The sequence below is a fragment of the Chiroxiphia lanceolata genome, chromosome 1 (assembly GCF_009829145.1).
Source record: "Chiroxiphia lanceolata isolate bChiLan1 chromosome 1, bChiLan1.pri, whole genome shotgun sequence".
Taxonomy (NCBI): Eukaryota; Metazoa; Chordata; class Aves; order Passeriformes; family Pipridae; genus Chiroxiphia; species Chiroxiphia lanceolata.
The window spans coordinates 146,383,361-146,398,101 of record NC_045637.1 but is presented as its reverse complement, the minus strand read 5'-3'; the positions used below and the strand labels follow the sequence as shown (position 1 = coordinate 146,398,101).

The 14,741-nt window shown below is 37.3% G+C and overlaps 1 protein-coding gene across 1 annotated transcript in view; it reads right to left on the bottom strand.

The window, feature by feature from the left end:
- PTPRN2 (protein tyrosine phosphatase receptor type N2) overlaps positions 1-14,741 on the bottom strand; it is a 645,372-nt gene that overhangs the window by 483,544 nt on the left and 147,087 nt on the right. The window contains exon 3 of the mRNA XM_032679900.1: positions 259-372. Within this exon, the coding sequence (XP_032535791.1) occupies positions 259-372 (114 nt within the window). The remainder of the gene's footprint in view (positions 1-258; positions 373-14,741) is intronic.

Here is a 14,741-nt window from a genome sequence, read left to right as displayed (position 1 = left end):
CATAGACCCTAAAATTTTCTAGTATAATGTCAGTCACAGACATGTGCTACATAGGGAGGAAGTACCTCTCCTGGAATTGCTTCCCCAGGACTTGGTGGCAGATTCAGTGAGTCCAAAGGCTTTTTACTTTTATGAAGTCTGCACTGCAGGGCCTAGAATACACTGTGTTCAAAAACTTCTGGAGACATCACCTCAGAGGGAACACAAAGAATTTTAACCCCCAGTGCATCTAAACCCACTCCAGAGTTTTTACTGTACCTCTGTGTGAGAGCTTCTCCAGGATGATCTTCAGATGCTGCAGAACAGGGGGTGAAATGTCATATTTATAGATGTCTATTACTGGCACTCGCTGACATCTCCCAAATATTCCATCTGCAGGAGAGAGAAAAAGAAAAGGAAAAATACACGTTTTGTTTTCTGAGAGGAAGAACAGTGTGATGAGATGCGCATTTCCAATGGATCCTAATTATATGCCAAAGGAACCTTTTAAGAGACACTTTAAAAAGCTATCAAAGGGCTACTGAAGTCATGAGACAGGATATTTTCTATCAAAATAAATACTGGAAAGAATATTAGTTGTAGGAATATTCTATTGTACAAGTTATGCATACAGTTTATTTTATAAAGTATTTTCAGACTTTTGCTTCTCAACTCTTTAGATGTAAGAATCCTTTACTGACAATTCAGTGGGAAAAAAACTTAATGTTCAATGCCTACTATGTTGCAGATGAAAAGTGCAGCATCCAGAAATATAAATATTAATTTGCAGAAACTATGAGGATTTGCTGAAACATTTTTAATGCAGGAGCTGTGTGTTAGGCATTGGTAAATGAGAACTGAATCCATAATGGCTAGTAAAGGCTCATTTCAAGAAGTACCCTCTAATGAATGCAATAAAAGAAAGCTGCTCACAGAACAATGAGATATTAATGTGGCCTAATTTATTTAGCTCCATTCCATTTGTCTGAAATGACAGACTCTTCTCATCAATGTCTTTTCAAATCACACCTTCTAATTAATTTAGCTTCTTATTAGTCTTTATTTAGAGAATTGTTCATTTTGAGGCAAGCTTCCTGTGTATGTGTGGGAGGAACAGGGAGTTCAAACATTCAAATTACCTTTCTCTCTTTCATACAAAAGCCTAATTCAGAGCCTAGGTGCTTCACATACAATCTGACCATCTGCAATTCTGGGTTTCTGAGAAAGAAAGTGGTTTCATTTATTGTTCAAAATAGTTCTCTTCTATATAGTGATCCAAAGGAAGCAATTTAAATGCAACAAGTTTAATTAGCAAAATATTCTACTGCAATCCTAGTTTTAACACAGTAATTACTTCTGCTCTGATATTACATCTACGCTCCAAAAGGAGAGCTACACCAGATTAGCAGAAAATAAGGGTAAGCATTAATTTGCAAGCGTCCATTACTTTCTGTGCTACTTCACAGAGCTAAAGGACTACAAATGGGAACTACTGGCCCAGCTGTTCACTAAACACAAATAATGGCATAAAAGAAAATAAACCAAACCAGGATGCAGAAAAAGGGCATTATTAGCCCTCACAGTTATACACAAATACCTCATTGAAATTAGCCAACTTTTTCTTTCTTTGCCTTTCCAATCCTCCTGTCACTTACAACTGCCAAATTAAGTTAATCCAAATTAAAAACCTACATCTGAGTCTAATTTTGCTATTGGAAACTAAGTTTAATTTGGAAACCACGTAGACAGATATGATTGGGTTTCTGCCATATAATGTAAAAAGCAGCCTAACAGCAGATTAAAAAACCCTGTTTTTAAAAACCTGTTGCAGTTGGAAACAAGCAAAGTATATAAATATCAGTCACTTGTAAATGGATGGATAACAGGAATAAATAAGGTTCTGACTCAGAAAGGAATAGAAGAACATTTCAGTGTTAGGAACAAGATTGTTCAAAATGAAACAGCTTGACATAGAGAGCTCCAGTTTGGAATACCATCATTACTGGCTTAGGACAAAATCTATGTTTATATAAACAACTAATATTCCATAATTTTTTGAGATAATGTACCTTAAAAATAATTATAATCTTATTTTAGAGTCCAGAAAAGCATACACATTAAGTACAAATTAGAGTTTTTTGTATTAAGTATCATTTAAGGGTATCTCCATGGATGCAAAAGCTAATTCACTCACAAACTCCAAAAGAGACCAGACCCTTTTTCCTAAGCTTAGAGTTTTCAGAAACCTGTAGCCTACTTCCTTTGAATAGAACAAAACCTATTTGAATTCTAAAATTAACAATTAGCACATGAGTCTGAGCTGCATTATACAATCTATCCAAAAACACTGGGACTGCTTAGGGAGAAACTGCAAGTTACTTTGGCTTTTGTACTTGAAATATGGGCATAATGAGCTTTGAAGAGGCTGCAACCACAAATAGTGCTCGGCTCTGCTAAATGCAGCACGAGGAGAGTGGAGCAGAGCAATGCCCCCAAGGAGGGGTTGGCAAATACCAGCTCTTAAATACAGAGGATCTTTATACTGGGGATTACAGCTGAACTGGACTCATGCAAATAGTACATTTCATAGTTCAGCTGCTTTTTCTAAAAAAGTGGGAATTTTCCTAGGTTTTTCTATTTGCCTGGGTTGGTTTTACGGTTGGGGTCATTTTGTTTGGTTTTGGTTTGTGGTTTTTTTTTTAATTATTACATTATTAAGGCTTCTGAGGCAAGATTTAAGACTTAAAAAGTTAAATTGAGGTTGAGCATTCAATTTTCAGGGCACCTTTTAAATAAAATTTCTTGAAATTACACGGATTGCAGCGGGGACTGGGGAAAGGCAAGGAAGACCCATTTTACCAAGAAAAATTTGTAAAAGGTGCCCTTCTTTACCTTTCAAGAAATCTCTTTGGCATGATGTGGCCCAAAATTGGAAGTGGTTATGGCCCACCTTGAAACCCATTTTTACTTAAATTGCAGCTCATGTTCCAGAACTGTCCATCTTAGTCTGTTATGAGCTGTCCCAGTCTCTCTGTGACATTTACAGTGAGTCAATGCGTGGTGCATCTTTCTGGACCAGCTGTGCCCACCTCGGGCACGGTGTGATGTGGGGCTGCTGAAAATGGAAAAGCTCCCGGACTTTACAGCGAGTGTAGCAGGGCAGAGGAAGTTCAAAGCGTGAATGATGTTTTAATAATGCCATGCTCTGTCTGCCTATAGCTGTTGAGAGTGTGTTCATACTGAACCTTCATTAAAGTTGTGTTCTGAGAAGGAATGTACTGTGCAAAGGACATCTGCTCTTTAGACATGCCCAGAACGAGGGAAGGTTGAGACAACCGATCAATACACACATATGGTTGCTGTTAAAGTGCTATCATTTGCTGTTAGCAAAATGTAGTGTCTGAAATTTCCATAATAATGTCTTATAAGTTATACTTAGACCTGGAAACATCTGTGCTAACAGCACGCTAATGTTGACTTTTAGACAGCTTCTGCATTTGTTTCCAAAGAAGAGACTAAAACAGAGGAATAATATACCCATATACCCAAGGAGGCAGTGAGATGCTTCTTTATCTGTTTGGCTGTTTTGGTTTAACATTTGAGAAGAAATGCAAGCATAAAATTTTACAAGCTTTTATTTAAAATCTTGAATTTGGACAAATATTTATACATTACAAAGTTAGATGCTAAGATTAAAATACATAAATTTACTCAACTCAGGTGTCCAGTAAGACCTCAAATAGTAGCAGACAAACCTCTTTTATTAAAGACAACACCCTGGAGCATAGTAGATGTATTTACACTGAGTATTTATCAAATTCTAGTGAAAAAAATTACAACTGATAGATTAAATCATGAGCAAGTCAAAACACAAGTTCTGGAAGTGTGATTGTTGAGAAAGGTTTAGAAAAGAACAGAAAACGCCCATCATTATTCATTATTAACGCTCATTCATTAATTAGTGCATATTTATGACCTCTATTTCCTGCTGAGGAAGTACCACATTGCATTCATGACTGACATCTAGGTACAGAATTATGTAAAACCTACAGTTTGAAACAGATTTGAAGAGTTGGTTGAGCCAGCATTTTCACTTGGTAAGGCAGACAGGCATGATGTGCTTAACAGGTACTAAAAAATCTTTGGAAGCTTGCACTGAGAGACAATCTTCACCTTGAAGGCAGCACTATTTGTGGGCAGCTGATTCATTAAATTCTTTTTAGGTAGTGTTTCCTTCAAAAAAAAAAAAATCAGTGTACAATAAGCTGTCCTTGGCAAGAGAAACATATCCTATCCTGGAACCACTCAGTATGGCTAATCTGATGATTGAAACTAAGATGCATCCAAGACTTGGCACAGTTTTGAATAATACCAGCAAAAAAAGAATGAGTTCTTGTTGATCGTCTTTTGGTACTGAGCAAAGCTATGTAGGCTGGTAAGGATACTGGAGTTTGTCTGCAGGCTGATGAAAGCTTGATATATGTAAATTAAAAGATTGTGTTGTGTAGTAATTAATTATTTAGATCTACATGCAGTGAAATTTTCACATGGCGCTGACAAGCGACCTTTGCAAAGGAGCCTTCAAGCAGATGCTTTGAAGCACCTGGTTCTTCTGCTCTTCAAACGTTGTGCAGCAGCCAGAAAAGAGGCAGCTCTCCACACAGTGACAGTACTCACACATAGGGGCCAAGCAACACTTCAGCTTCCTTCCCCTTACTGCCTCACAATTTTTAGAAAATTATGAAGTAGAGCTAAAACTAAGTTTTGCCCCATGGTGCATCCACTGTGCTTTGCTCCTGAGTCGTGATATAAAACAGAAAGTCCACAGAGCCAATGGTGTGTCAAATGGCAACTTCTGCCACCTTTTCCCGCATCATTTGTGCTCTTGCAGTTAACCAGAGAACTTCCTCTGATGTTTCTGCAGAGTTTTCAATGGGCATCATTCTTCAGCAACTTAACCTTCTGTAAGAGAAGAATTCTTTCTTCTCACTGAATATGGACATCACTTCACATTCCTTCCCCCAGCTAGTGGTTTAAGGTACTGTAAGATACCAGAGTAGTCCAGGACTAATGAAAAGGTCAGTGCTTATAACGCACGGTTAGAGCCTGAGTTGCCTACTGGAGAGATTAAATCCTTTTCCAATGGGAAGCATAATATTTGCATCTCAAAAGTCCATTGATGCCGGACTTCAAGGTCACAGACATTAAATGTTTTAGGAAGTATGAAGGAGACAGTTACAGTATTTTACTCTTCTCTCCCTGCTATTTCTCATAGTATGGCATTTGTTTTCAAAATCCTTTTTCAAAAATTAAATAAAAAAAGAATAAAATGTTGCTGTTCCTTGGAGACATTAACTTGTTTGCAAGGAGGCTTATTACAGAACATATAGAACACAAATCCACAATCAAGATTTACAAGTAAGTTGTTCAGCAAACAACGCATTCTTAATATTCCAATTATTAAAAAAGATTTGTTCATAATTTATACCTCTACTTTTAAATTCTCTTTACAAGTAGGGTGGAGATCATACAGATAGAGCAACAGTGGCTTCTACAGCGTCACTTCTCATTCAGTGCTTTGAAAGTGTGACTCCAACGCTTCCAAACAGCAAATCCTCACAAGTCTCACTGCAGTGGTTCGGCAGAGAACCCGCTGTTTGCAATCAGGGGGAGCTGCCCTGCAGCCCTGCAGCTCCCCGTGGAGTCTGGTCTTCTGAGGGGGCAATCCCCCCTGCTCAACTTTTAAAGCCTTTTTACCATTTTATTTTGCTTATCTCGGTAGTCCTTGGTTATTTTCCTCGGTGGTCCCTTAGTTTTTTTTCATTTCAGAGCAGTAATAGTGGCATCTAGTGGACAGGGATCAGTCCTGGAGCACACACTACTCACCTTCTGAATTTATTACTCTCATATCCATTTGACTCCATCTGGAATACAGAGCTATGCAGTTCCAGTCACCCTCAGTCCACTCTGTCCTTCCCTATCCTAATGGCTAACAGGCATGTGGAAGCTTTTAAGGCAGTTATTTAAAATGAAGAAATATGATTTGAAAATAAAAGGCTGTGATATTTGTTTCTGGAAGTAAGGCATTATAAAGGCCAGTAAGCAAAGTGCATATAGACTTTAGCATGAGTGTGTGGTGGTATTCTGCTTTTGCTAGTGTGTGAAGCACAAAACATTACACAGTAAAAGTAAATCTTTAACTGCAAGTAAAACACATAGCATATTTTTGTAGATTTATTATGTAGATTTAATAGAAGCACCATAAAAAGCAGAAAACAACAAAGTAAGATGTTCTAAATGTGACATTTTTTAATCCAACAAAAAAAATGTCATGCAGTGGATAATTCTTACTGTCCAGTAAATCCACTCTTCCTCACCTACTAAATAAACTGCTACCTGGGAGGCAAAGGTAACTTTGTAAATTCTGCTGAAAGCCAGATCACCTAACAGTCCTATAAAAAAACTCTAACAAGATTTAATGCCTTTTCTCACCTCTCTGGACACAGATATTTAAGGAAAAAAAGTGGATAGCTGGTCTACTTTCAAAAAATCCCCAAACCTAAAACCCCCGAATATTTCTGCTGATCGAAAGAATTGGATGGGATATTAGTGATTCTGAAAGTGCTCGTATTAAAAGATAAAAGTGAACATTAACAGTGGCATTAGTTAGCTGTTGTGCAAATACTCTGATAGGGCTGGGATTTGCAAAGCTCCAGATCATCCTGAGGCACGTCTGAGTGTGAATAGTTCCTCTGGGCTTTACAGTCCCCTTGTCTCAAGGAATAATTCTCAGAGCAAGTTCTGGAGGACTCAGTCCATCATCCAAAAAAAAAAGATATAGCCTTCAACAGAGGGGAAATATAAATTCAGGAACTATTTCTGTGCTAACCTGCTAATTTAAGTGGTGGATTGTATGGTCCCAAAGCATTATGCACAGTTTCACTTGAGAGATTTTTTTTAAGTTACAACAGAAATATGTAAATTGTAGAGAAAGTAACTAAAAAATCCTCAGTATAGCAAAAGGGGGGAAGGAAAGGAATGTGGAATAGTGAGCTACACTTTAACAAAGCAAGAGGAGAGCAGGCTTGCCACGAAAAGAAGTGCTGCCTGATTCCAAAAAGCCCCTAAGTTATTCAGCTGAGAGAATGAGAGGTCCAGATTTCAATGCCTATTTTCTGTGATTCAGAGCATAGAAATGAAGCTCAGCCTTAACAGGTCATACTTGGGCCTTGCAAACACCGAAATAATGGCCATGCCTTGGGAGGAGAGGGCAGGAGGGACTTTTAGGAAAGGAAAAAGTAGAGATAAAAAGAAAGCAAGTCTTAACATTTTGCTGCTAGAGCTAATGTTCAAGTTGAATAATGCTTCAATAACTTGGGACTTCTTAGGGAACCAAACCTGAACTTTCCACAGCCTAGGAAACTATGTAGCATGAAAGCCATGGTTTTGGCTCTGTGATTAGGATAACAAAGGATTAGAAAACAATGACTGAATCAATATCTTCCACATCCAGATGACCACTACAATCTGTAAGCCACAGAAACCATCTACCTCTAGTTTTGGTCACAGAGACCAATCCAGAAAACCTGTGAGGAAAAAAAACCAAGACCTTCTAATTGCAATATTGAGAGTCCTTTTCTAAGCAAAACTACATATTCAATTTTAGTTGTGATGTGTCTAAGAAAAAAGAGTTTGTAATCAAAATCCTCTGAACATCAGCTCCATTTTTTTTTGTCAATACTGGTAGTAAAGAGAAAAGGGAGTAAAGATTTCAACATATAAATCCTCCAACAAGAGGATAAATACTTTAAATTCAAGTATAAGTCAAGTATTAGTAGGTTTACAATAAAGCTATCTCTTTTCCTTTAACATATTTAGCCAATGGACTGCAAGATTAGAATGTAGGTTTACACCATACATTGCTATCTAACAATGAAGAAACTGAGCCATGTACCACCCCCCACCTAGAAAAAGCTATTTTTCTCCTAAAGGAAAGACAGAATACTACACCAGATTCTGACCAGATTCTGATCATTACCAGAAAAATATGGATAAATGAGAGAAGTTCAGAGAAAAATGAAAGAAAGGAAGCAATCACATAAAGCCTTAAGCATTGAATTATCTGATTCTTTGTGGGGAAGACTAAAAGTTTAGGCAACCTGGTTGATTGATTATTTATGACATTATTGGGAGAAATGGAATGAAAAGACAACAATGAACAATCTGAATGAAAAAACAAGTTTCTAGCAGAGAGAAACTATTCTGGAGCTACTCAGCTCTCTTCTGGAAGACTACTGGGAGCTCCTATTGCTTGCACTGCTTAAAATTAAACCACAGCAACAAGGAATGATGAAACATGAACAATTCCTTTTTTTACTCAATATGCATTTATGAACAGAGGTTACTGGAGGGACTAAGAATTTATTTATGGAATCAATGAGATGCAAATATACTAATGCTTATTTATGTACACTAATTTTCCAAGTATCACTGAGATGTACTTCAGCCACTTCAAGGATCCCCATTACATTTTTGGCTGGTGCCAAGAACCACTTTGGTGCTGGCAATGTCTTCGCTCTGTGATCAGGCTGTAGCTGCTCTTACATCTGTATTCCCAAGGCAAAAACAACTCTGCAAGGAAACATGTTCAGCGAAATGGATTTCTGCATTAATTTTCATTTTGTATTAAAAACAAAGTAGCAAAAGTGTTACCTTGTGCTAAGTGCCAAGAGTTTATATGCTAAGAGTTGGTTATTACGGGTTTGCAGGAGACTGTGTTCCTGTGAAAACATGACTAATGACCATTCCATTCATATTCACCAGCTGCAGTACCTAATAGAGCAAACTTGGTTTATTTCTGTCTTTCACCAAACTCGAAACCTTCTAGATCTTGGCAGGACAATATTTATTGAGACAGCAGATTGCTTTTGTAATCTGAGTTACTGAATTTATTCCTAAATGGAACTGACTTCAGATGTGCATGGAATTCTAGTAATAAGGATCTCCATCTTGTTCCCTAGCTACAAAGTATTAAAGAAATTACAGAAAATTGTTATGTCCACTTGAAAAACATCAGCAGAAAATTTAAATGCAATGTTTTAGGGAGGAGAGGGTAAATCCTTGTAAACTAGGATTGCTCCAGAGTGCTGAACCCAGTGGCCTGATTAAAACTGTTTGGGGCTACCTCAGAAATCTCTGCACCTTGCTTAGGACTGAAATTTGCTACAGAAGCCACAGCACATGAAGCTGCCTCTGGCAACTTACACATGGACACTGGAGCAGCCAAGAACCTCACCTCAAACTTTGACATCAGGATGCCAACAGTTTCTGCTAAACAGTCTGGAGAGTGTGAAAAATCTGACAGTTTTCAAGCAAACTGTGCTTTAAAATAGCCAAATGCATAGGGCCACCTATCAGAAGCTGCAGCCAGAAGTTATTTCGATTACAGGAAATTAGAGGTCCAGGCACAGCTTTCCCCCTGCTGTGTGACAGAGCCTGAGCACTGCCCACAGCCTTGCAATAGGTGAAGGGCAAAAGCACTTAAAGGTTTGGGGATATATGAGCATGGCAGCAATAATTTGGAATAGGGAGATTACATCATTCAGTATGCAGTAAGGTCTATGGAAATAGAGAGTTCTGGTGTCCAAATTTGAAGATGAATGATAAATTTTGGAAAGGGCATTGAGAAAAGAAAAAGAGATTATTTATGGGTTAGAAAAAGCCCTACGGTGAAAGTCTTCAGCACAGCAGATGATCTTTTGTCTCCCTAAGTAAGCCTGCAGACAGATGAAATGATATGGGAACAGAGATTGGGAACAGGACTAGGAGCAGTTTCAGAAACATTTATTCTTCTCGGTTTTGTGTGTTAGAATTCATAACAACTTTTAAGACTTGCAATATCTCAAAGTATGATAAGAATGGATCTGAAAAGCTAGACTTTTTTTTGCTATTGCAATGGGTACAGAGACCTCTTGATATATGCAAAATGTGCAACCCAAATTGCTTCCTATTTTACTCACAGAATACATACAACTCACACTTAACCTTTGTGCATATTTATAAGTTGCAATGGGCTTTTAAAAATACTGTATACAATTAAAAGTCATTCTTCAACTGGAGTTTGGGGGCTGGATTTAATCTGCTCACACCCATAGGTTCTCCTGCAATTAGAGTGGTTAAGCACAGAATATATATACGTATGGAATATATATATGGGCTGTATACTCAACACACATACATCTTAAAAGAAGACTGAACAAATAAGAATAATTTTGAACAAAATATTCATTCTACAAAAGGAGGAAATAACTATTCACCAAAGATCAAAATAAAAAACTTGAAAGCCTGGACCATAGGATCCACAAAATAATCCACTAAAATAATATTTTACTAATGAGCATCATACTGTATCTTTCTAAATTTCTCTGTGATACTACACTGTTTATGAAGTGCCAGATTCTCAACCAAAATAAGAAAACCGCATAGAAAATACGTTGTTGTCTCTTCCTACACTCCAGTGGAATGCTCTTCCAGCAGAAACCATCACTTCTTTAGTATGTTTTGATAGAGTTAACAGAAAGGGTTGCAACCCTAAGTGAAGGAAAATGCCTCTACCCAAAATCTAGTACTCTGAAGCTTCTGCTGCATTATTGACAATAACTACACACACATTTAAATAGTACTGCTGAACTTATGACACCCACTAGGTGGATAACTATTCACCAGATCTCTGCACAAGAGATCTTTACACGGCCTCAGAGTTTCACTGTTTTGCCAGTGCTTTGCCATACCCCAGTTATTCAACAACCAGCCCAGGCTACACTCCTGTTCTGGCCAACAGAGGGTTTTGCAAAGAGCAGCAGATCCAGAGTGGTGCTGTGGACATCACCAAAGACCTCCCCAGGGGCAAAAACATGAACAAAACTGCAGACTCCCTAATGAAAGCAAAGGGATAAGACAACATTTTAAAAAAGCAAGAAGAAAGAGAAATGTGAGTCGTGAGGAAGAAAAAAGTCACCAGCTTCTCTCCCTAGATATATTTCAGCTCTAATTTTCCAGTCAATAAAATACTTCTGTCATGAAATGGAATTTGGATATATTGAAACTAGAAAGATTTCCAAGCCATGTCCAGATAGGAACAGATTTAGATGCGTCCAGATAGAAACAGATTTAGATGCATCCAGCTTTATTTAATCTACAATAGCATTTTCTCTCAAAGGCATCAACCACAATAGTCAATTTTTATATTTTAATTCAACTTCTGCATACCTAGCAGCTGCAGTAGTTTTACCAGGTATCTCATGTATTTCTTCAGTGTCACTGAGAACAGGAGCCAGAGACAACTGTTAAAAATATTTGCTCCTGTTTTCAGTGTCTATGAATAGACAATGTAGCAACAGGACATCCCATTTCTCTCACATCTGGAGCATCACCCTTTCAAATAAAAATGTTCACCCCTGAGTCAAGAAATGTCGGTCCAGAAAACAACCCGCAAATTTTATTAAATTCAAGATCTTAACGTCAGCACCCGAAGTCTTTTGCACAAATTTCATTTGCCACAAAGTTCATATTCTGCCTAAACCACTGACAGCTGTCATATTTGGTGCAACTTGTTATGGGTGGGAAGATAAGCAGCGGGGCAGCAAAAAGAGGAGGTTTATCTCTGGCAGCTAATCTCCTCAATCAACAGCACTCAGCTCTGCTTAACAGCCGTTGCCAAGGAACGGGGACCAGCTTTTCTTATCGGCTTCATAATGTTTCATTGACTATTCAGACTAGAATAGAAAGCTGTGACACTCAGGGTTATAAGCAGCACAAAATGAAAATGGCATATTATGTGGTATGAAGAAGAGAAATCTCTTAGCCCTCACCTTATCTGGACAGTGACTGTTACTCAAAAAAAAGCCCCACCAAAAATCATCTATCATTTTCTGCTCTGCTTAGTTTAATATCACAAAACAAACAGAAAAATATATCTACATAAATAAGATTACTTTTTTAACATTGCTGGCAGGTCCTCAGCAATTCACTGACATTACTGATACCTCTTATAAAGAAAGACAAGGGTTGTGTAGATTCCTATTACATTACTGAAAAGCAAGTGTTTGCTGCTTATTCTAAAGCTATTGCAGCAGCTTCAATGCTTTGAGGGATGTCTTTTCACAGGAGCAAGGATGTTCCTTGAACCTTGATAGCCACGACCAGAATAAGACAATCTATTCAAAACCAACAACATTACATTTCTTTAACAGTATTACTGCTTTTCTCTCCTCTCTTTATCTCTGCACAGCTTCTGATTTCCAGGCTGAATATTGATACTCTTCATGTACTTGAACAAGAATAGCAAAGCCTTATTGCATCCCTTCTGATTATGAATTTTTAGTATAATAATGTTTTCTGAATACCCAGTTACCAAAATTTAACTCTGGGGCCATCCAGAATCAAGATGAATTGTAACTGTCACAGTATTTGCCTGTTGTAATCAGCATGTACAGAATTATATCATTTTCCACCACAGGAAAAAGTGGTAAATAAGTAAAAGAATGTGCTTAGACACATTCACTGCATCAGAGTGAATCACCTAATGATATACTGCCAAAATTAAAAAATAAATTTGTTTACCTTTGTTCCATCCTAAATAATGACTAACCATCCTCAAGTCTACATATTCCATCAGCTGTGAGCCCTCATATTTACACTTGTACAGAAAATGGAAGGAACAACCTGGAACAAATTTTACAGTCATGGAATTCTCTACTTTTCACACAAAGTTTAGGTATGGATTTAAGACAAATATTCATAAGCATTTGAGGTTGCAAGTACTTCTGAAGGCTGTCATGTTACCCAGTCTCTTTCTGCACAAGCTCTGATGCATTCAGTAACTATTACAGACATGCCTAAGTTTCCATTCATTTCAAGCCTCCCAGGTGCTACTGCCAATATTTCCATGCTTTCACCATTAATGAGAACAGTAAAATTTCAAATATGAAAAAGTATTCTTTTTAATAACAAATAAAGTCAATGTTACTTTTCATACTAAATGGATTGAGTTTTAGGAAAAAGTGTTTTTAAATCTGACACCAAACCTTGTATATGAGATTGGAGAGGTAAGTTAGGAGTGTAGTTTTGACAGATTTCTTCCAAACATACCAAAGAGAAAGTCACATGTGATTTGGCTAAACTAAAATCTAAATCACTAAATACATGAAAGTATGTATGAAGAAATACATACCTTTGTATGAATAAAACCATGAGCCTAAATGACTGGATTAACCATAACAAAACAACAAACTCTAAAAATGGATTTAACCTTAGCTGAGGTTTTCATCCAGTTTGGCTTTTCAGCTACTGAACAATAAGAAGAGGTGTTATGCCTGTTTCAATTTGTTTGACCACAATAATAAAGTAAGAGAAATAGAGAGGAATTGGATTTTCTTCTATCGTTCAAATAAGAAAATTTATAAATTTATTATTATTTTGAATATATTGATTTATCATTAATTACATATATTTCTTTTCATTTTATGTATTTATCTTAACCAGAGTGTAAAACCACCAAAATAATTATATTTCCAAATATATTCCCTTCACTATTCTTGTGTATTTCCAAATATTTTCCTTCCTCTACACTTCCATGAAGATATATAAACTGTAGAAAAAGATTGGGGACATCAGTAATTTTGATTATTCAAACTTTTGCTTTTTACTCTGAGTCAGGGAGAGACTGTTAAGATTTTGGTTGTGGAGAGCTGACAAGGTTCACTGGAAGAACCTGACGGTACAGACTGAAAGAAGCAGAACGTGTTTCACCATTTTGGCTCAGAAGCAAATGCAGCCTGATATAAGAGAGAGGCCTCTCCAGCCATGAGCACACAGTGAGACACAAAAGCACTGCAGCGGGTTGCAAGTTCCAAGTCCCACCAAGAAGAGTGCACCAACTCTTGGGGCCAAGCACCATCACACTAGGATGTATCCATCCCCTGAATTGCTTTTTAAAATAGTAGCATCAGAAAAATGACTAATTCTCTGGCAGTTCATAAAGAGTATCATACCTCAAAAATCCATTTGAATTTCTTTGAATAATGTGTAATTGTTCCCTTACTCCTGTGCCATATCAGTTGTGACATTCCATTTGAACATTCGCACCAGGATCCCTAAGGGCCAGATCTTAAAAGCTGAGCACAGTCACTTAAGGGGCAAAGGAATAAAAATTATCAGATAAGCACAGACATGGAGATCCACAATTTCGTGTGTGCATAAAATCAGTCATAGAGGCTGTGTCCCAGGAAAGCAAATACCAACTGCAAGCACAGATACAGGAAGCATTTCCATATTACAATGTACAACCTATGGAAGATGGCTAGGCCCAAATCAGGGCAGAGCTTACTGCTACTGTTTTGACTTCTGTCCCATAGGGATTGTGTTCCAAAACTGCCTTTTTAAAAGGGTTTGGTCCCTTCGTGTTTTTGGTATTTAGAGTAGAAAAAAGGGGGGAGGAATTAGCTGAATAGAAACTAATAGTGACAAGCAGACAGTGGAATAAAAACTTTGCAAAGCAATATGACAAACATCTTACTTTATATAGAGTATAAAATATTATACTCAAAACCAACAGTAATTACAGAGAAATACAGTTTTCATACAGATCCATCATTAGACTTCATTCAAGTAGAAGAATTAGAAGTGCTCTCTTTTTACCCAAAGGCAACGCCTTATGCTAAGCTGCTTCCATACATTTAAGGAATTTATTTTAACAGCACTCA